The sequence below is a fragment of the Carettochelys insculpta genome, chromosome 3 (assembly GCF_033958435.1).
Source record: "Carettochelys insculpta isolate YL-2023 chromosome 3, ASM3395843v1, whole genome shotgun sequence".
In the NCBI taxonomy this organism is placed as follows: Eukaryota; Metazoa; Chordata; order Testudines; family Carettochelyidae; genus Carettochelys; species Carettochelys insculpta.
In genome coordinates, this window is record NC_134139.1 from 152,962,443 (window position 1) to 152,984,843 (window position 22,401).

At 42.9% G+C, this 22,401-nt stretch overlaps 1 protein-coding gene across 3 annotated transcripts in view; it reads left to right on the forward strand.

The window, feature by feature from the left end:
• Window positions 1-22,401, forward strand: part of OGFRL1 (opioid growth factor receptor like 1) — a 130,810-nt gene that overhangs the window by 67,737 nt on the left and 40,672 nt on the right. For all 3 annotated transcript variants that reach the window (XM_074991073.1, XM_074991071.1, XM_074991072.1), the window contains exon 8: window positions 21,751-21,808. In XM_074991073.1, coding sequence (XP_074847174.1) covers window positions 21,751-21,788 — 38 coding nt within the window. In that variant the 3' untranslated portion in view covers window positions 21,789-21,808. The remainder of the gene's footprint in view (window positions 1-21,750; window positions 21,809-22,401) is intronic.

Here is a 22,401-nt window from a genome sequence, read left to right on the forward strand (position 1 = left end):
ATCTATCCCTTTCTTAGTGGTACCTCACATTTTGTTTGCTTTTTTGACAGCTGCTTCACATCAAGCAGATACTTTCAGAAGAGTGTCCACAACGGTTTCAAAATCTCTTTCTTGAGGTGTAACAGCTAATTTACACCCATTATTTTGTAGGTATTGTTAGGATTATGCTTTCCAGTGTATATTAGTTGGCGTTTATCAGCATTGAATTTCATCTGCTATTTTGTTGTCCAGTTTTGTGAGCTCCTTTCTAACTCTCCAAGGAGAGCTTTGGACTTCACTGTCTTGAGTAATTTTTTATCATCTGCTCATTTTGTCATCTGTTTACCCTTTTTCCAAGCCCCCCTCTCTTGTTTATACACCATCCAAGAACGAAGACAGTGACGAGAGGGGAACTGCAAGAAATCTGGTCATTGCTTTTGATATACTAGAGTTTTGCTCTTTAAATCTCTCACCATAGCGCATTTTTTCCAGCTCCAATTTTTCAACATTCATTATTGAAATGGGGTCCCCAGTATTAGATGCAGTACTCCAGTATCACTGTCACCTGTGCCGTATACAGAAGTAAAACCGTGTCACTACTTCTCTGCTTATAGCTCCAAGGATCTCATTAGCGTTTTTAGACACAACACCACACCAGCAACTCATGTTCAATTAATTGTTCTCTATTATTCTAAATTCTTTCCAGAGTCACTGCTTTCCAGGATCCATTCCCTCATTCTGTAACTGTGTCCCACATTATTTTGTTCTCTGCTCTTGGCTGTATTAAAATGCTTTTTGTTGGAGTAGGCCCAGTTTACTAAGGTATTCTAATTGCTCTGTATAGCTGCCCCGTCCTCACCATTATTTATCATTCCACCATTATGACATTGGGGAAATTTTATCAGCAATGATTTTATATTTACTTCCAGATAGTTCATAAAAATGTTCATATTTGTTCATAAAGAGCTGGCCTAGTACCAATCCCTGTGGAACCCCATTAAAAACACCTCCATTTGATGCTGATTCTCCATCAACAAATATTTCTGAGACCTTCCGTTAACCAGTTCTTAATCCCTTTAATGTGTGTTTTATTGATGTTGCACTCTGCTGAGTTTTTAATCAGAGAGTCACATGGTGGTACTAAGTGAAGTGCCTCACAAAAGTCTAAGTATGTTACTTCAGCATAGTTACCTCTATCAACTCAACTTGTAATCTCAGCAAAAATGAAATTTATGTAAGCAGGCCAGCGATCCGTTCAGACAAGTCTTTTATAACTGTGTCATCAGCCCCACACAAGAAGTTTGTTGTATAAAGCCTCCATTCATTCCAGTACAATGGAGATGTAAGTTCTGTAACTTTCAGTTATCACAGGTTTCAGGTCTTGTAACTTTCTGTAAGCTGGTGTAACGTCTACAGACCCGGGTTGCTAGCCCTAGGGGTAGAACCTGCGAGCATAGTATCTAAAGCCCTGCCCTCTACCACATAAGCTAAAGGTCAGCTGGCTCTCAGCCAAGGCTGTAGAGCAGAGACTTCACTCACTCGAGATAAGGTCTCAGTGCCTCTGGGTACTACACGTGTAACAGTAGCTTTGTTTTGTATCTGTAGCTTTGTTCTATATGGTTGTGTTTTGTTTCATGAGCTGATTTCTTTCGCTGAAGTGAGCTTCCTTTTTGTGAGTGAGGAAAGTATGAATGTGGGTGTGTGTGCAATGGAATCAGTCCCTGAAGTCAGCCTGTCTGGACAACCAGCTGCCAGCAGCACCTGGCTGCCCAGAGAATAATAGGAGCTGAGCCCTGCAAAAGAATCCATCCAAGAAAGAGAAAGAGGCCCCATCCAGAGAAGATCAAAGCTGTTAGCTGATGACTCATAGTTATACAGAGTCCTGAGTAAGTGGTAATAACTGATGATCATGCAACATATAAAAGATGGATGCAACGCTAGGACTTCTTTCTGCTTCTTGTCATTACCTCTCTGCAGGAGTTTGTTTCAGGTGGGTGGGGAGGCAGTAGGAGGCCCAGGGCTCTGACTGCTCCTGATTACTACACTGACAAGAAAGAGAGCGAGCTGACAAGGGGGGGTCATACAATCAGCTCACCTCCCTGGATTCATGATGGCAGCCAGACACACTGGACCATTATGCCTTGGCTTTCTCCACAGCCTGTGTATAACTCTTCACCTGCATGAGTTCATCTGCATAAATGTATGAATGTGTGTGAGTGTCCTTGAAAGCTAGTTCACCTTTTTCCATTAATCTTATAGTGACATTTAATAAAATACATATCAGTGTAACCCTGGGGTGGTCTCTCGTGTACAATTAAGATAAAAAAATTCATTCCAAGCTTCATAGATGCACATTAGGACATATTCCGTTCTAGAGTGTATGGCTCTAATTCCAAGGTCAGTGGGGGTGACAGGGGGTCAACAGAACTGCGCGGCCCCTGAGCAAGGTGGGAGGGGGGCAGTTCTGTGCTCCCAGAAGGAGTGGGGGAGCGCTCAGGCGGAAGGGGCAGGGCTGGGGCAGCCAGCCTTCAGCACCACCTGGAGTGTGCTACTCTGGCTCCCCTCACCTTCAACTACCACAGAAAGCTGCTTGGAGTTCAAAGAGCAGTGCTCTGGTAGTGATTTGAAAGTCCCGGGGCTCTAGCTGCTGCAAGTCAGTCACTGGGACTACATCATGGCTCAGTCTGACTCTCTTGTTTTAGCCTATCTTTGCTATAAATCCTTGCTGACCCGAGAAGATGGGCTGTATTTCAGCATATTAAAGCATCCCGCACAGTACAAACAGTGGGTAAGTGTAAGGTAATGCATGTTGGAAAAAATAACCCAAATTACACGTACTACATGATGGGGTCAAATTTAGCTACGACAGATCAGGAAAGGGATCTTGGAGTTATAGTGGATAGTTCTCTGAAGACATCCACGCAGTGTGCAGCGGCAGTTAGTAAGGCAAATAGGATGTTAGGAATTATTAAAAAAGGGATCGATAATAAGACAAAAGATATCATACTTCCCCTATATAAAACTATGGTACGCCCACATCTCGAGTACTGCGTGCAGATGTGGTCTCCTCACCTCAAAAAAGATATATTGGCATTAGAAAAGGTTCAGAAAAGGGCGACTAAGATGATTAGGGGCTTGGAAAGGGTCCCATATGGGGAGAGGCTAGAGAGACTGGGACTTTTCAGTTTGGAAAAAAGGCGATTGAGGGGCGATATGATAGAGGTATATAAAATCATGAATGGTGTGGAGAAAGTGAATATAGAAAAATTATTTACCTTTTCCCATAATACAAGAACTAGGGGACACCAAATGAAATTGATGGGTAGTAGGTTCAAAACTAATAAAAGGAAATTTTTCTTCACACAGCGCACAGTCAACCTGTGGAACTCCTTGCCCGAGGAGGCTGTGAAGGCCAGGACTCTATTAGGGTTTAAAAAAGAGCTTGATAAATTTTTGCAGGTTAGGTCCATAAATGGCTATTAGCCAGGGATAAAGTATGGTGCCCTAGCCTTCATAACAAGGGCAGGAGATGGATGGCAGGAGATAAATCACTTGATCATTGTCTTCTGTTCTCCTTCTCTGGGGCACCTGGCATTGGCCACCGTCGGCAGATGGGATGCTGGGCTTGATGGACCTTTGGTCTGACCCAGTATGGCCATTCTTATGTTCTTATGTTCTTATAATTATGGTTTGAATTAGTTATGGTTTAAAGCTAATTTACTTTCCCTCAGTGTGACTCTGAAAACTAAAGGCTCCTTTGCTGCCATTTACATTCTTCTCAGTTCAATGTGTGTTTCCTGGTATTACTTCAGAGTCTGAACTTTGGTTAAATTCTGAAGTGCTTTCAAAAAACACTTACCCAGGTCAAGCCTGATCAGAAGAGCAAAGATAGATGAGCCCATTTCTAGACATAGCTGTTAACAGCTTGTATGCAAAGTAGAAACTAAAAAAAAATGACAGATTAAAGGCATTATCAGCTAAAGAGCAGATTTGGTGGGAGAAAGATTACTGGTGTCAGTGTTAACTTACAATCCTTCTACCCATCCTATTACATATTAATGAAGAGGAGGAAGAAGACAGAAAAGAGAGGATAAACAGCACGGTATCAGGAGGAATCAATAGTAGAGCTAGCCATACATATTGGAATTTTTTGAAATGTGAACTTTTTTTGTAATTTTTCATGTGGCTGGATGGCTTCAAAGTGCCCCTAGAACAGGGTGTCTACCAGGAATGCTGTACTATTTGTGTTACTTATTTTCTTAATCTATCACAGAATTTCAAGTTTATCTGACCAAAATGTTACCGAAACCAGGATCCTAGCTGCAAATGTTAAGTCCATCTTTCCACACAGTAGGCTCTCGTTCATAAAGTGCTCAGACAGGGGCTCCTGCCTGCAAGATTTTACTAAGAAAATCAAGTCCAGTGATGGAACAGTAATGGAGGAGATGGTGTCAGTGGTCATTACAAGGAGTTCATACAACCATCTGAATGGCAACAGCAAAAAATAAGCACCAGATATCAATAGAATGTACAGGTGAACTTCCCTGTACTATGCTGGGCAGGTACTGAGAAAGAAGAGGAAAAACCATTGCTGGAACTAGAGGAAGAGGAGGCAGAGGGCCATGAGCTCCCCTTACTTTTAAAAGTAGGAGGGACATCCCCTCCACTTTTTAACAAAAGAAACATAAACTCAGAACTCATGTCTCCAGTAGATTTTTTCTTCTCTCCACAGAATAGATTCTGCAGGGGAGGGACTCCAATTACATCTTCTGCCCACCAGGGATGTCTGTGGAGCCAAAAAAGAGGGCAGCTGGCTCGCTGTGGCTATGTCTACATAGCAGCATTATTTGGGAAGAGCTACTCCAAAAAAACCTTGTTTCAAAATAGCACAGCTACACACAAAATGTGCTTTGAAATAGCCCTCAGCTATTTCAAAATAGCGCATCTACACACAAGAGAGCCTATTTTGAAATAGTCATTGGACACGCTACAGTTATTTTGAAATAGGTGCTGTTCCTCATGCAATGAGATTTATCAGTTTTGAAATAAGGCATCTGCTATTTTGAAAATATTTTGAAACAGTGGTTGAGTTATGTAAATGCTTGCATGGTTATTTTGAAACAGTGGCTGCTATTTCAAAATAACTTTGCTGTGTCAACCTACCCTGTGAGAGCAGCCAGCTTCTGAAGGGAGAAGGAGCACTTTGTCTTTGGGCTCGCCTCCCCTTCCCACAAGCATTTGGGCACCCTTAGGAGGTCACAAGATCAAAGGGGACCAGATAAACTCACAACAAAAGACTGCTCTCTATTTATCCCATTCTTTGTAGTATCTGTTAAATGGTGCCAAGAAAAGATGCATATGTAAGAGTGATAAATGTATAAGATCTAAGTATCATGTGAGGCATATAAAATATGTAAAAATAAATGATGCTAGGACAACATTTGAGAATAGCTTTAATCCTCCAAGTTATCAGAACTGTGCAACAAACATCAGTTTAGACTGCCTTCAATGGGCTTATGTGTCTGAGACAACTTTGCTTAAATTACTCTAGCATTTTGAAATGTCACATTATAAACGATAATGAAATCCAATAAGGGAGGATAGCCCAGTGGTTAGACTCTAGCTTTTGTTTACTAGGAAGACCTTTCAGTTCAGCCACAGGCTTCCTGTGCAGTGTGGGGCAAGTCAGCTCTCCTTCCATAAAAGGGAGATAATAGTACTTCCCAATCTGACAGGGACTCTCAGGATAAATACAGTAAAAATTGTGAGGTACTATGATACTTTGTTAATACAGTCATATAAGTACCTGAAATGGATAGGCAGGTGTTATGTGTACTTGGCATTAGAGCTGGTGGCATTGCTGTCTCTTGAACAATTTTGAACAACCACACAAAAATTTTGCAGGAACTTCTTGATAATGTGAATTCTTTTTCTGGAAATTATTGAAATCTTTCTGTCATGCCGTCTGGAGTGGCCCACAATTGGATATATGAACTTCAGAGTGGACCATCAGACAACAAGGGAAGACACCCCAAATGTGTGGTATGTTCTATAAATAGATTTCACCAAGCTAGTAACAAATGTGAACTCCTGGATCACTATATCAGTCTTACCAAAAAGTCATAAAGAGGTAGCTGTGTTAGTCTGTACTCCAACAAAACAGAACAGCAGAAATGTAGCACTTTAAAGACTAACAAAATGATTTATTCGGTGGTGAGCTGGGTTTGCCCCATGAAAGCTCATCACTGAATAAATAATTTTGTTAGTCTTTAAAGTGCCACATCTCTGCTGTTTTTTTTTTCCAAGAAGTCACAGACATTTCCCTTAGACTTTCCAACCTATCTTGCCACTTGGCCAATCTGGACTTTGTGATGATAGTTGCTTAAACCAAAAAATCCCAACACATTGGGTTTCTCCCAGTCCCAAGAGACCAGTCAGTTATCCCAGATTAATTGACACGCTAGATCTTACACCAGAGAAGACACTGGTTTTACAGATAATAAATTTTTACTTCATTTACCAAGGAAAAGAATTAGTTATTGAAAGGGTAAAGCAAGTAAAATGTATAAGCAGGTGAATCACAGTTTGTAATTCAGGCCGTGATAATCTCTACTTTGCATCTGGTCCATTTCACTGTAAGAGTTCAAACAGTTCTGAGATCTTTCTTTGAATCCATTCTTACATCATCTTCTGACAGCAGACAAGCTGACAGTCTCTAACAAAATTGTTTTTCTCTTTGGCTAGGACGACTGAGAAATGCACTTTGTCTTTTGATTTCCAGTTGTCATATTGGATGGCCACTTGCTTTGAAATTAGTTTTTTTTGTTGAAGTTCTTACATTCTTCATTAATGTTTCACAAGGGCAACGTCTACACTAGCCCCTTCTTTTCAAAAGGGGCACGGTAATGAGCGAGGTTGGAAGATGCTAATGAGGTGCTGCCATGAATATGCAGCACCTCATTTGCATAATGGCAGCTGCAGCAATTCAAAAGTGTCACTTTCAAATTGCATGCCACCCATCTAGATGGGGATCCTTTCGAAAGGACCCCCACCCCAGTCTTCAAAAGCCCCTTATTCCTAAAACCAAATAGGAAGAAGGGGCTTTCAAAGTCCAGGGGGTGCTTTCAAAAGGACCCTGTCTACATGGGTGGCGCGTAATTCGAAAGCAGCACTTTTGAATTGCCACAGCCGCCATTATGCTACTGAGGCACTGCATATTCATGGCAACACCTCATTAGCATCTTCCAACCTCGCTCATTACCATTCCCCTTTCAAAAAGAAGGGGCTAGTGTAGACGTAACCAAGATTTCTTTCCTGGCTTTTTAGTTCCAGGGTATACACGCTGTAAATGTTTTTTATTACACTATAACAGGAACCTTACCTTAGACCTTAGTCAATCCAGTGTTTTTCAGCACATTGGCTAGCCATATTCTTCGTGCTTGCTTATCAGCTGCCATGTGACCTAATCCATTTCAAATTAATTTTTTGTATGCCATTGATAATTTTATACTTCCAAATCATTCATGTCTACCGCTCTTGTTGGATTTTCTGGCTTCCAACTGAAAGTCATAGGCTGTGTCTACACTAGCCTCAAACTTCAAAATGGCCATGCATGGCCATTTGCATTTGCATGGCCATTTTGAAGTTTACTAATGAAGCGCTGAAATACAAGCGGCCGCGGCACTTCGAAGTTGACACAGCTCGCCGCTGCGCAGCTTGTCCAGACAGGGCTCCTTTTGGAAAGGACCCCTCCTACTTCGAAGTCCCCTTATTCCTATGAGCAGATAGGAATAAGGGGACTTCAAACTAGGCAGGGTCCTTTCGAAAAGGAGCTCCGTCTGGACGAGATGCGTGGCAGCCGGCCGCGTCAATTTTGAAGTGCCGCGGCTGCCCGCATGCTAATGAGGCGCTGAATATGTATTTCAGCACTTCATTAGTAAACTTCAAAATGGCTATTTGCATGGCCATTTCGAAGTTTTTGGCTAGTGTAGACATAGCCATAATCAGTAGTCAACTATGATCCATTCATAACACATGGACTAGCCATTGATGTCTTCTACAAATGTTTTGTGATAGAGACCTTCCTTTAGCCATTTTTCTGACTTCATTGTGCATTTTCTTTCCTCATAGCTTATGCCTAATATTTTTCACAAGCACTTATGCAGAAACACATCTAACTTATTAACATCTGTTTTTTTAAGTTACCAGGTTTCACTGCTGCAAGTGGCTATGGCTTTTACAATGGCTGAATAGATGCTTAATTTTGTGTGTAAAGGTATACTATAAGTTTCCATGTGTTCCTAAGTTTAACAAAGGCTGCATTCACTCTGCTGATCCTTATTATTTCTTCAGCGCATATAAAATCTTGGCTTATTGTGCCTCCAAGATACTTTAAATGATCTACCCTCTCTAGTTCTTCATCATCAATTTTGATGTTTAAATCCATATCTCCAATTACCATGGTTTTACATTTATTTACATTAAATCACAGTCCTACCTTCTGCATCACTGCTTTTACTTCATTTGTGCATACTTGAAGTCCTTCAGCATTTTCATGTAAGCAAGTACTGTCATCAGTGAATCTAGATTGAATAATTTTGAATGATTCCACCTTAAGCCATATTGATTATTCTCACATTGCTTGAGGTCATAATCAATGATGAGCATGAAGATTTCATGAAGTTTAAACTCTCTTGTACAGCTAACCATTTATTTGATCTATACTAATACACCAGTGCTTTGACCTGAATATACACAACCATGACTTTGTCTGCTAGCATCACAGTTACATGTCTACTTTTATGTTAGCTTATCATTTAAATTATAAGAAATATTTTTGGATTATTTTGTTATTTGAAAAAATTCAGGATTTCATTGTTTGTGTCCCGATTCAGGATGAAACCAATGGTTGAAATCTCCTAATTTCTCCCGTAAAGTATGGCAGTTTTCAAGCAGCTCTATTTGGTAGTCAAAAAGTCAGCCCTGCTGTAGAAGTGTTTGAGGCCTTGGAGGCTTCCCTCAAACCTGACTGAAATAAAGAGGTCATCAGATGACAATGATATTCCACTGAGCAGACTGCATAATTGAAGTGCATCAACTATGCTAAGCGCAGAATCACTATGGAGACAGAGGATGCCTTGTCCATATATAGGCCACATGCCTATGTATTTTAAGGAAAAGGTCACCAAGTAAAACATCTGCAGTTAAGGCTACTGGATGGGAAGAAGCTTCTGGCAGGCTATGTCTCCCCACACTTATGAATCAGGGCTTGTCAGCTTCTCAAAGAGGCAGTTCATCTCCCCAATATCTGACACAAAAGCACCAGAAAATATACGCCTGCCCCTTATAGCAGTCCACTGAAATATCAAATGATTCGCTTCTCAGCATGAAACCAGGAACACAGATGAAAAGTGCTTGGCATCAACCCTTGTAAATGTAACACCTCGCTGAGGAGCAAGATAGGGACAATTGTCTATTAGCTTTTTCCTGAACACCAGGTGTGAGGAAACTACACCTAATGTCTCTTCCCCACCCTGAATTACTCATGTTCCTTCCCTATTCTGCTGCGTATGTATTTCACTGAATTCATGTCATAGTGACTATCCAGCTCTCTCATCAACTAGGCCATTAGCAGTATACAGCACATAGAACAGCTTGGCCGGCGTATTGCAAATATGCAGGCACATCATTTATTGATTGCCCTAGCAACACAACATCATGCTTTTAGATCAGGAAAGGATTTAAGAGAAAACAGATTTAGGACTGATAATGAACAAGTTTACCTTACCTAATTAAAGTGACAGATGATTTTAGATAGGCAGAGTATAATTAACCAGATTATAATTTAATCAAAATACCCATCTGCATTCCTTCTCTATTTCGTATAATCACAGATATTAAAGATGGGAAAAGACATTAAATCAGCAAGTCCAACTCCCTAACAATGTATTGCTCCCTACAAAACATTTTTAGTGTTTTATCTCCCATTAATTTTAACTGCCCTAAAGAATGGGGCTCCTATCAATTCCTTTGAGAAACTCTTCCATGTCCCAAGCAATTTCATTTTCAGGAAGTTTTTCTTCATATTAACCCTTGCTTTTCCCTTCCTGAAGCTACGTTCTTAGTGCAATGGTTGGCTTGATCAGTCAGTCCTTCAGCTGATTAGATTACGCTGATCACAACACCTCTTCCATTCTTTTCCTATCCTGGCCTTCCTTCTCCATGTGTGGCCACGTCTTTTCTTGATAAAATCTTCCCATCTTTCTGGAGGTCAGCCAACTAGTCATTTCAGTCCTCTTAGTTACTTCTGGACAACAGCTGCAGTTCATCAGTCAGTGAGCCTTGCTATATGCCCGGCCCATTACATATTACTGTCCAAGTTCTCAACAATGATGTCCTACACTCCACTCTGCTGTCTTATCCCTGTACCGGGACTTGGTCACAAATTGAAATGGAAAACTCAGAATTCTGTTTCAGTTGACCTCTCCATGACACACAGCTGCTGCTCCTCTGTTTTGTTCAGCACACATTTCACTGACATAAAACACTGCCGGCAGTGCTATTGAGTTGAAGAGGCTGGCACGTGTAGCCTTGTTGACTTTTCCTGGGAGGAGATCTTTGATAGAATTGAGTATGTTTCTTTCTTTGTAAGAGTTTCCCTTCCTGATCACGGCACATGTTAACTTCTTGGCCCAAACAGACATATTGCTCAACTTCTTCTGTTTATTCTCTCCTGGTCATTATTTGGGATTTTGCAAAGTATCAGAGCACATACATTTCATTTTGGAGTGGTTAATTTTCATTCCAATTTGGCTGCTTGCTCCGTTGAGTTCTTACAGCATTTTCTGTAGTTTGGTATTATTTTCAGCAGTCTGTGAATCTGAGATGGTTAAACTGTTCTCCATTAACGTTAATTCCACCCTTCCAGTTCATCCACCTCACAGCCATTTTGAGGCAGCCTGGGAAGAGATTTGGCAAAAACATGTCTCCATGTTTCACACCTTTCTTAACAGGGATTTGAAGAGGAGAATCAAATACAACTATATTTGTAGTGCTGTCAGAATTTGGTTCCTTTAAGTCTGATATAAGCTGTGTCTACACGTGCACGCTACTTCGAAGTAGCGGCACTAACTTCAAAATAGCGCCCGTTGCAGCTACACGCATCGGGCGCTATTTCGAAGTTAACTTCGACGTTAGGCGGCGAGACGTCAAAGTTGCTAACCTCATGAGGGGATCGGAATAGCGCCCTACTTCGACGTTGAACGTCGAAGTAGGGACCGTGTAGACAATCCGCGTCCCGCAACGTCGAAATTGCCGGGTCCTCCATGGCGGCCATCAGCTGGGGGGTTGAGAGATGCTCTCTCTCCAGCCCCTGCGGGGCTCTATGGTCACGGTGGGCAGCAGCCCTTAGCCCAGGGCTTCTGGCTGCTGCTGCGGCAGCTGGGGATCCATGCTGCAGGCACAGGGTCTGCAACCAGTTGTCGGCTCTGTGTATCTTGTGTTGTTTAGTGCAACTGTGTCTGGGAGGGGCCCTTTAAGGGAGCGGCTTGCTGTTGAGTCCGCCCTGTGACCCTGTCTGCAGCTGTGCCTGGCACCCTTATTTCGATGTGTGCTACTTTGGCGTGTAGACGTACCCTCGCAGCGCCTATTTCGATGTGGTGCCGCGCAACGTCGGAGTTGAACATCGACGTTGCCAGCCCTGGAGGACGTGTAGACGATTTCGATGTTGCTACATCGAAATAAGCTATTTCGATGTTGGCTTCACGTGTAGACGTAGCCATAGTGTGTGATAATGCCCTGTTCTGCAGTAGCTTTCAACACTGGCCTGAGCTCTATGCCGCCAAACACTTTTTTATAGTTGATGAAGATATAACCTTGGGTGGGCTAGACTTCACTGCCCTTCTCCAGTGCCTAAAAATACCCCAGTCCCACAGCCATGCAGTACTGGAGACCCAGAATTAAGTCTGTAAGGAATTTTAGCAAGGATTGCCCAGTGTCAGCCTCCCTACATTGAAGTTCCAGTAGAATCTAAAGAAATTAATTTAATTAAATAACTTTATAAAATCTTATGAAGAACAAATAATCTAATTCTTTAAATTGAACACAGCTATTTTATAACCCAGAGATAATGTCCACAGTTAGAGTAAACATAAGTAAAAAAAAAAGAAACCTAAAAGTAAAATTTGAACAGTTCAGTCCACACAACCTCAGTGAGAAAGGACAGAGGTTCCAAAAGCTTAGATTTAGTTCACCAAGCCTCAGTTTGTGCCTCTGATCATCAGATCTGCCTCATATGCTGAGTCTGATCCATCTCTCCACTTGCTTGTAGGGCATCCTTAGCTGAAGTCCAGGAAGCCTCTTCCTCTGCTGTGAATCACTGCTAGGCAGCTGCTCACTGATTGTACTAGTCAGTTGACACACAAGTGAACAGGCTTAAAGAAAACCTATTACAAGAATACACACACACACACACACAAACCTGAGAATAACAAAGTAGAACGTATTCTTTCCCCATACTTAATTTACCGAGGAGCTTAAAAATCATATGGAGAAAAGTAGCTAAACAATTTGCCTAAAGTCAAAACAGCATTCAGACAGTCAACACAGAAGACAGTATCTTCCCTCCCAGGTTCTCCTTGCTCCTAAGTAGCATTGCTCCTGATCCCTGGCAGAGGGTTAACAACCTGCTGCAAAGTGCTGCACGGTGAGGAACGCTCTGCTCTCTGTTGTGTCTCAGCTTCCCGAAGCACACAGGCCTTAGAGAATTTTCTGCCCTGCCTGCTTGCTCATGAAGTCTGACCCCAACCTACTGGACCCAACTCCAGAAACTGCTGGGTGGAGTGGTAAATCTGCCCAGCAACAGTAACACTCTTATCACCCCCCGCCCCTCCCTCAGGGGTCTCTTAGGCCATTTCTACACAGGCCACTTCCTTCAGAAGTGGCATGCTAATACAGGGAGCGAAAGATGCTAATGAGGCATGGATGCAAATTGCCCATGCCTCATTAGCATAACATCACGTGATTTGGAGTCCGGAAGACCATTTTTCCAGACTCCAAAACACCGTGTAGAAGCGCAGCCCCAGGGGGCTTCTGGAAGGAAGTCCTCCTTCCAGAGGCCCCATCTTCCCAAAAATTTTCAGGGGCCTCCAAAAGAAGGGGCCTCCAGAAGAAGGACTTCCTTCCGGAAGCCCCCTGTGGCCGTACTTCTATATGGCGGTTTGGAGTCTGAAAGAACTGTCTTCTGGACTCCAAATCATGTGACATTATGCTAATGAGGCACAGGGAATTTGCATCCATGCCTCATTAGCATATTTCGCTCCCTGTATTAGCATGTCATTTCCAGAGGAAGTGGCCTGTGTAGAAACGGCCTTAGAGAGATAGCTTCTTATTAGGTGCATGTGTTACAAAGGTTGTGGCCTCTCTTGGCCAAACCTTCATAATGGTCATGCAGATTGCCAAATTGAAGAATACTAACGAGGCACTGATTTGAATATTCAGCACCTCATTAGCATTCACATACTTCTGGTCATGGCTTTTCGAAAGTGCTGCTTTCGAACACCCGCAGCGTGGCGCAGCTACACAGGGGTCCTGTTTGAAAGGACCCCGCACATTTTGAAATCCCCTTATTCATCTCAGATGAGGGGAACAAGGGGATTTTGAAATGTGTGGGGTCCTTTCGAAAAGGACCCCCCGTGTAGCCGCGCTGAGCCACAGGCATTCAAAAGCAACTTTTTCAAAGCGCCGCAGTGGAAGCATGTGAATGTTAATGAGGTGCTGAATATTCAATTCAGCGCCTCATTAGTATTCTTCGATTTGACTATTTGAATGGCCATTTTGAAGGTTTGGCCAAGTGTGGCCACAGCCAAAGACAATACATGAAGGAAATTTATACTCCCTTGAGTGTTCCAATTATTGGTTTATAGTGGAAAATAAGGTCCATTCTGCTGAAATTCCTTCAAAAGCTTGATTGTTCTCTTGGCTGCTGAAGGACAATAACTCTTTAGATTGGCACAGTCACACTTCTTGTACAGCAGAATCATGTTGGACTCCATCCAGCTTGATGGTATCTTCTGCATTTCCAAGTAATGGCTAAATCTCTGAGCAAGGGCTTCCAGCTTTTAACTTTTCAATTATCAGTCCATCTTTAACTAGGGCTTTTCTTTCCTTCAGATGGTGAGCACCACGTCAAACTGCACTGACCAGGACTGGGAGTACTTGCTTGTTGGACTAGGAGATTTATTTGAGACACAAAAAATTCAGTGTAGAAATCTTTGCACACTGCTTCCATCTCTGTTCTCTCAATTACTGATTTCCATCCTTGTTCTTCAGTGCCGTCACTGTTGACCTGTATAATGTCAATTCACTCTGGCATTTTTTGAGGCTTCTGCAATCTTCAGCCATCTTTTAAGAGTCTTTTATTTCAGCACTTCTCAAAGTCCTCCTTTAGTCTTCTTGTTACCGACTTACTGAGAAGGCAGTACTAAAGATTGTCACCATCATTTCACTTCACATTCCTCCACTTTTCTAGCAAGTTCTGTGCTTCCTCCAAAATTCTTCCCATTTGGTTCTTTTTGGTCTTTCTTTCCTGACTGATTTCAGTCCAACTTATCAGTGAAGTTTTTATTGCCACATCTTATTACTGAAGCTTTTATATTCCTCATCACAGTGATCAATAAGACTCTAGTCTTCCTCCGATATGTTTGCTTTCAGATTGCTTCATCAAATATTTTTGGCTGCTGTCTCCGATTTGCCAACTACAGTGCTTTCTCCTCCAGCTTTTCATTGAAGGTGAGCCATACTCCAAGCAAGCAATAGTCACTACTGGTGTTAAATGATGGTACTATTAAGATGTCTTGTAAGATGTGCTGTTTATTGATCATATTGTCAGTCTTGTTCTTTATTTTGGGTGTGATCCACATCCACCTCCGCATGGTCCTCTTTTTAAAGCAGCTTTTACCAATGAACATTTCTTTCATCTCAGCCAGAGTTGCCAAAAGCTCTCCTCATGGATTCTGTTCACTGATGCCATACCTTCCAATAAACTCAGTGTATTATCCTGATTAATTCCTCTTCATTATGGGCATTTATAGTCTTCAACTATATAATAGCGCCTCAATTTATGTGAGGGTTGGGTTCCCATGCACAGCTTGAATTTTGCACAAGTCGGGGGTGGGGCAGCTTTTCCCCTCAGCAGAATGCACATTCTGCACCTGGGGAAGCAGCAGGAGCACCTGGAGCTCCTTTTGAAAGGTAGGTCCTAGGGTTGGGGGCAGCTGGGAAGGGTTGAGCCTGGCGGTGGGCTGGGACTGCAGGGTGGAGTTGAGCCGGAGCCGGGAGGGTGGGGTGCAGTTGAACCGAGGAGGGGGGTGTTGAGCTGTAGCCACACATGGGGGTGGTGAGTTGGAGTTATGCTTGGGTGGTGAGCTGGGTGGTGGGGTGGTTGAACTGGGGCTGGTGGTGGGGGGAGTTGAACTGAGGTAGCGGAATTGAGCCGGAGCCACATGTGGGGGGTCTGAACCAGGGCCCAGAGGGTTTGAAGTAGAGCCGTGCACAGGGGGTTTGAACCAGAGCAGAGGGGGGTTGAACTGGAGCCATGTGTGAGGGGTATGAACCAGGGTGAGGGGTTGAGCTGGAGGCGTGCACTGGGGTTTGAACCAGGGTGGGACAGGGGTGGGACAGAGTTGAGCCAGAACTGTACTCAGGAGGTGAGCTGGTGGGAGGTTTGAATGGGTGCTGAGGGGATTGAACTGGAGCCACATGGGAGGGTGATGAGCTGGAGCCAGAGCCTGGCGCGGGGGCTGGGGGGTGAACCAGAGCCATGTGCAGATGGTGAGCAGGGTTTGGGGGAGGGGTTGAACAGGGGCTGCGTGGGGCCAGGGGAGTTGAACCAGGGCCAGGGGAGCGAGATTTTGAGTTGTGCTTAACCCACATTAATGAGAGTTCAGTGCAACTCGAAATCATGCATTCCGAGGGTTACTGTAGACGCATGATTGCCATGTCTCCAATGGTGCAGGGTCTGAGTTCTAATGACTGCAAATGTTTGGGGCTAATGCTTTATATCGCAGCTGGAAATATGTGATTTGATACCTATTGTCTAACCTCTCTAGTATATAGATATTTTCAGTGCCTTTTTTGTTTAAAAAAACAGAGAGAGAGAGAGAGAGGAGCCAGCACTCGGATGTCTTCCCTCCTGCTCCCCAGCCAATCCTGCAGCTGGGGCTGCTGAGGTGCCAGTACTCAGTACCAGCAAGTACCAGCACAAAAAAAGCACTGGATATTTTCATTTCTACCATTCAGAGGTTGCTGGGGATTCATAAGAATTGAAATCTGTTAGAACTATCAGGCTGTGTCTACACTACCCCTCCCTTTTGGAAGGGGTATTTAAATCACACAGACTGGAACTGGTTAATAAGGCACTGATATGAATATTCAGAGCCTCATTAGCATAAGGGCAGCCATTTGTGCTTCGAAACTGCTGCCTTCAAAATGCAAACTGGCTGTGTAGACGCAGGTGCTTTGAAATAAACCCCATACTTTGAAAGTCCTTTATTCCAACTTTGTTTTGGGAACAAGGGAATTTCAAAGTCTGAGGCTTATTTTGAAGCACCCACATCTACAGGGCCAGTTTGCATTTCGAAAGCAGCACTTTGGAAGCATGACTGGCCGCCATTATGCGAAGGAGGTATTGAATATTCATATCAGTGCCTCATTAACCAGTTCTGATCTGTGTGGTTTAAGTACCCCTTCCGAAAGGGAGGGGTAGTGTAGAAACAGCTTCAGTGTTCTATTTTGTTATTTGAACAGTGACACAAACTTTTTATCCAGTGCTTATTTAGTTTACTAGCTGCTGGTGTTTGATGTGCTAGTCATGCTGAGGAAACAAAACTACTGTTTTTTTCATTTCATAAGTTCCCCATATTAGCCCATCACTTTAGATTAATTTTTAGGGCTGTGTCTATGCAGATGCACTCTCAGAAAGGGCAGATCTGAGGAAGAAAACAGAATAAAAGCCATGCTCGTCCTGCTTGTCAAGCATAATATTGGCTTACAAGGTTACAAGATTATTAAAATTCTCATACACAAAAGGTGATGTGCAAACATACACTGCATGCTCTTGCATATAACTGGTACAACAATAAGGCTTCCTCTAGACAGATAAGAATTGGAGTGATGTAGCTCAGTGTTCATACTGATTGTTACTAGTCATTGCAGTAGTAAGAAGACACGTGCACACACTTTTAGAGTCACCACAAGTGTCCAGATATGCTGGATACTATTGGATACCTAATAGTTTATTAGTTACATCCAAAGATCAAAGACACTGTGGCTGATTCAGCTACTAGACTGGGGTTCTCAAGACAAATTTTTTTGGTGGCTTCAGAGAGCACCCACCATTTGTGAACAGTGATATTAACAAACATACACGTATCACATTTCACAGGAGATTTACTCAGCCCTGGCAAGCCTGGGGACAAATTACGCCTTACATGAGGGGCTGGAGCAGATAGCCAGGGGAGGGGACAGCTAGCACCTGATGCCCCACCTTTGAAGCCTAGGGCTTGCCACTCTGCCACTGAAGCATGATATTGGAGCCCAAAACGCTCTGCCGGAGCCTGCCAGAAAACCACTTCTGGGCTGAAGCCCAAAGCCTCAGTTTCTCCCACTGTGGAAAAGATGGGGGAACATACCATCTGCCTGCTCCTCCAGCATTGTTCCTCAAGTGTCTCCAAAGATGGGACAGGAGCTAACCCCTGCTGGCAGCTCTGCCAACCTGTGCCAAGGTGGTGCACCAGAAGAGAAAGGGGCTGTTACTTTCCACTCCTTCTTCCGCACCACTTACAGCCCAGGAGGCTGTGGCCACAAGAAAATCTCCTGATGATCACATGCAGTCACAGTGGCTGCATTTGAGAAAGGCTGTACTAGAACCATCCAGCAGTCACGTAGCACTTTAAAGACTAACAAAATATTTTATTAGGTGATGAGCTTTTGTGGGACAGACCCACTTCTTCAGATCAATAGCATTTCTAGTCCAGATTGACAGTTATAAAGCACAGACGTCCAAAAAAAATGAAATAAAAACTGACATATCAGATACACAGAACTGGAGGGAGGTGAGGGGGAGAAATACAAGTGTCTTGCCTGAGATCATTACAAATACTGAGGAAGGGAAAGAGTCCTTGTAATGTGTGAGGTAATTGCTGTCTCTATTGAGACCAAGAGATAATGTATCGAATTTGAGCATGAACTCCATTTCACACATCTCCCTTTGTAACCTGCTGTTAAAGTCTCTTTGTTGTAGGACTCATATTCTCAGGTCTTTAACAGAAAGGCCCACTCCATTGAGATGCTCACTGACAGGTTTATGTGTATTAAGATTCCTAATGTCTGCTCTGTGCCCATTCATTTTTTGGCAAAGTGTTTGCCCAGTTTGTCCAATGTACATAGCAGAGGGGCATTACTGGCACATGATGGCGTATATAACATTGGTTGAGGTACAGGAGAATGAGCCCCTGATCTTGTAATTAACGTGGCTAGGTCCAGTGATGGGATCTCCAGAATAAATATGTTGACAACAGGGTTTGTTGCAGGGAAAAGTTCCAGGATTAGAATTAGTGTGGTATGGCCTGTGGTTGCTAGTGAGAATTTTCATTAAGTTAGGAGGTTGTGTATAGGAGAGAACGGGCCTCTCACGTAGGGCCTTTCGGAGCATAACATTATGTTCTAGTAGAGATTGTAGGTTTTTGATGATGTGCTGCAGGGGTTTGAGATGGGGGCTATAGGTAATGACAAGTGGTGTTTTGTTATTGACCTTCTTAGGCCTATCTTGAAGTAGCTGGTTTCTAGGTATTTGTCCGGCCCTGTCAATTTTTTTTTTAACTTCTACCAGTGGGTAATTAAGATTTATAAATGCTTGGTAGAGATCTTGAAGTTTTTGGTCTCTGTCAGTGGGACTAGAGCTGATGTGATTGTATCTAAGGACTTGACTTTAAACAACGGATCATGTGGTGTGTGCTGGATGGAAGCTGGAGTAATATAGTTAAGTGTGGCAGTCATTGGATTTCCAGGAGAGAGTGATGTTGATCTGCCCATTGGTGATTTGTACTGTGGTGTCCAGAAAATGGATCCCTCATGTGGACTGGTCAAGGCTGAGATTGATGGTGGTGTGCAGATTGTTAAAATCTGTGTGGAATTCTTCCAGAGTCTCTTTACCATGTGTCCAAATGATAAAGATGTCATCAGTGTGGTGTAAGTAAAGGAGGGGTGATAGGAGATGACAGCTGAGGATCTGCACCCCTCCTTCATGAACTGACCTTTGTGAAGAGCATTTTAACTGATAGATGGGTCCCCAGGATGTAGGATGAGCACTAGTGGAAGTTTTTATAAAAAAAGATAAATGTCTTAGGCACAAAATAGTGTTTTAGAAAAACAACAGAGAAAATAATAAATGCAGATGTCCTGTCAAGATCTGGCATACCCAGCTTCATAGCGATCCTCAACAGCAGAAGATGATGTTGGCTTGATCATGTGAGAAGAATGGGTGACAAATGTCTTCCCAAAGAAATCCTCTTTGGTGAACTGTCATGTGGGTTGAGAAAAAGAGGAAGACCAAAGCTAAGATTCAAGGATACATGCAAGAACACCATGAAAAAATTCAACATCGATCCAAAATCCTGGGAATCTACATCATTGATCCAAACACCTGGTCATGACTGCTGGACAGGGCACGTCATCCTTCGACAGTATATGTGCAAGCCACGCAAAAGAACTTCATCTTAGACGGAAAAGCTCTCAGTCTCAAGAATTTGGAAATAGACTGAGGTGTGGTTATTGCAGTCGACTGTGCAAATCCAATATTGGATGGATAAGCTGTGAGAGAAGCTGCAGACTCAAATGCTGCCCACAGGTCCTCACTGCTGGTGCTAGCCACCGTCTCTCGAGATGCAAAGGGGCCATATTATTATTATTAGAGAGAAAAAAAGATTACGTGCAGCTTGAAAGAAAAGTACTAGGACAATTTTCTCCCAGGTCTTTATAGGTCATAACTGTTGGGGTACGCCTTCAGTTTATGAGTTCTGGCTAGAGAGATGGAGAGCTTGAGCGTGGAGAGAAAACATGTATTGCCAGTTGTGAATAAAGACTGGGTTTTGGGAGGTTCAGACTCATTTTTGCTGGTGTCCATTCACTAATACCAAGCTTCTGTCTTTCACTTAGTATTTAGTACCTAGAGGGGATACTGAAAAGTGAAGCACTGGCTGCCCAGGAGCTGGGGAAAACCACAGTTCCAAAGACAAATTTCAACAGGTTAGCTTGAAACAGACAGCTTTTGGCACCCTAACCTATGGAATGGTGGTCATGAAAGAAGCAGCCATCTGTGAATTCCTTCTTCCTCGAGCAGCACAATAAAAATATCCTCAGTTTTTGTTCCTAGCCCATAATTTTTTGCTGATGTCCAGTTCCCACAGGCTTTAGAAGACCACTGCTAGCCTGGCTGCGTGTTCGTGCAGATGTCTCCCATGTGTCACTGCTTGGCTGAAACAGGACGAGTTTGGTAGAAGAGGAAAAATCGTATGAGGAGAAAACATGATGATGGATTATGCAGGGCTGGTGACAGACTTCACCAGGCACTAGGAAATGTGGCAAGGGCTTGGTTCTGGGCCACCTGCTAAGGGCAGGGCCTTCAGCAGAGACGGTGGGACTAAAGCCAACCAATCCGCAGCACCACCCAGACCCCACTGCACCTCCCGCAGCCAGCCCTCAGACCTGCCCCAACCACACCATGCAGGGCTCCGGGCCTGATTTAAAAGGATTTTAACTGATGTATGGGTGCCCATAAATAGGTCATAGGATGGGCACCAATAAGGGTTTTTATAACTATAAAAATATTGATATTATTTGAGAGCTCTTAACATCACAGATCCCTGGGGCAACTTCACCCTTTGCCCCACCCCATCAGTGTCTCTGGGCTTATGTCATTGAATAATGCCACTGAGCATATGTTCCAGTGGCCTTATCTCATGAATGTTACCAAGTCTTTGACACTAATGTGTAAGAAATCAGGTAAGCCTCAGCGCTAGAGCCTGTACTTGTGCTTAGTAGCTTATTTTGTGAGTGATTTCATATAGTTCATGCACACTCACACACACACACACACAAGTACACTTCTTTCCCCAAGTATTATAAAAATGTTCATCTCCCAGGGACAGTGTTATAAAGGGATGTACTGCAGCAAAGTTTTCCAATATTTGCACAATTGATTAAACCCCCCCTCCAAGGACCCTGTACCTAATTGGCTTTTGAGGATTTTATAACCTTATCAAGCTGTTCCAAATGAATGGCTTGCTCTGTCTTTAGCAGATAATTGAGACTATTAGTGATACATATATGAGCATATATTTTCTATGAGATTTATTCCCTTCAAAGAGTAGAGGCCATTAAAAAGGGGGCTTCTTCTTTGAAAATTGGTGTAATATGTACCATCTTTGATAAACAAGCACTCTTACTAATTGGTTTATTATACAAACTCCAGTAACTAAAGGCTGCTTTGCTACCTCTTATCCCATGACACAAAGTAGGTGTTTTCTAGTCAATTAAGTCTTCTAAGCTTGCACAGAATTCTGCAATACAAAAAGAATAGTGATAATTGTGGATGGTGATAATTATTTTTTACTAAATGTCTATATTTCAGTTTTGCATTTGCAGTATTTAGCTTAAAATATATTAAATATAATTTTGGTCCAGTTTCATTTTGATCTTTTTATTTTCTCTTATCAGACTGTCCCAAGCATTTCCTCAGTCGCTTCTGGAGTTAACACTGGATAAGAAGAGAGAGGTAAAGCTCTGTAGCAAATTAAAAACAGGATGAAAGATAGTAAACAAAGATATAAGAATATATGGTGAATTCTCTGAATGAAAAGAGGTAACAAGCAGCAGAGCGTCAAGGCTCTTATGACTGAGTGCCTGGCATGGACCACAGTGAGAATGCCACATTCAGGGCAAACTTCAAGAAACAGGGTAGACAATCCCCCCAAACTGGTGGTTCATTCTGTAACTAAATTCAGAAACCAGTAACAAAAAGAGCTTCTGTAGCTCGACACTGGCTAACGAGAAGATAACCACACTTCCCTTTAAGCTTTCCAGTCGTTGGCTTCCATAGACTAGCAGGCCTAATATTGTGAGAGGGCACTGAGAACCCAGTTCTCCATATCTGCGGTTCTCCTGATCCCAAAGGATCAAACGCTTACCCTGAAAGTCAGTATGTACTTTAGCTTTTACCCTGACATCACACTGCCACCCAATCCTGGGTAAACTAACTAAGGATTTATTCAGAAAAGAAGAGAAGAGTTGGGGAATGATTAAAAGACTATGTACACATTACAGATGCTTGCACGGTCCTTACACAGCAGCGTTCAATAGGAATTCAAA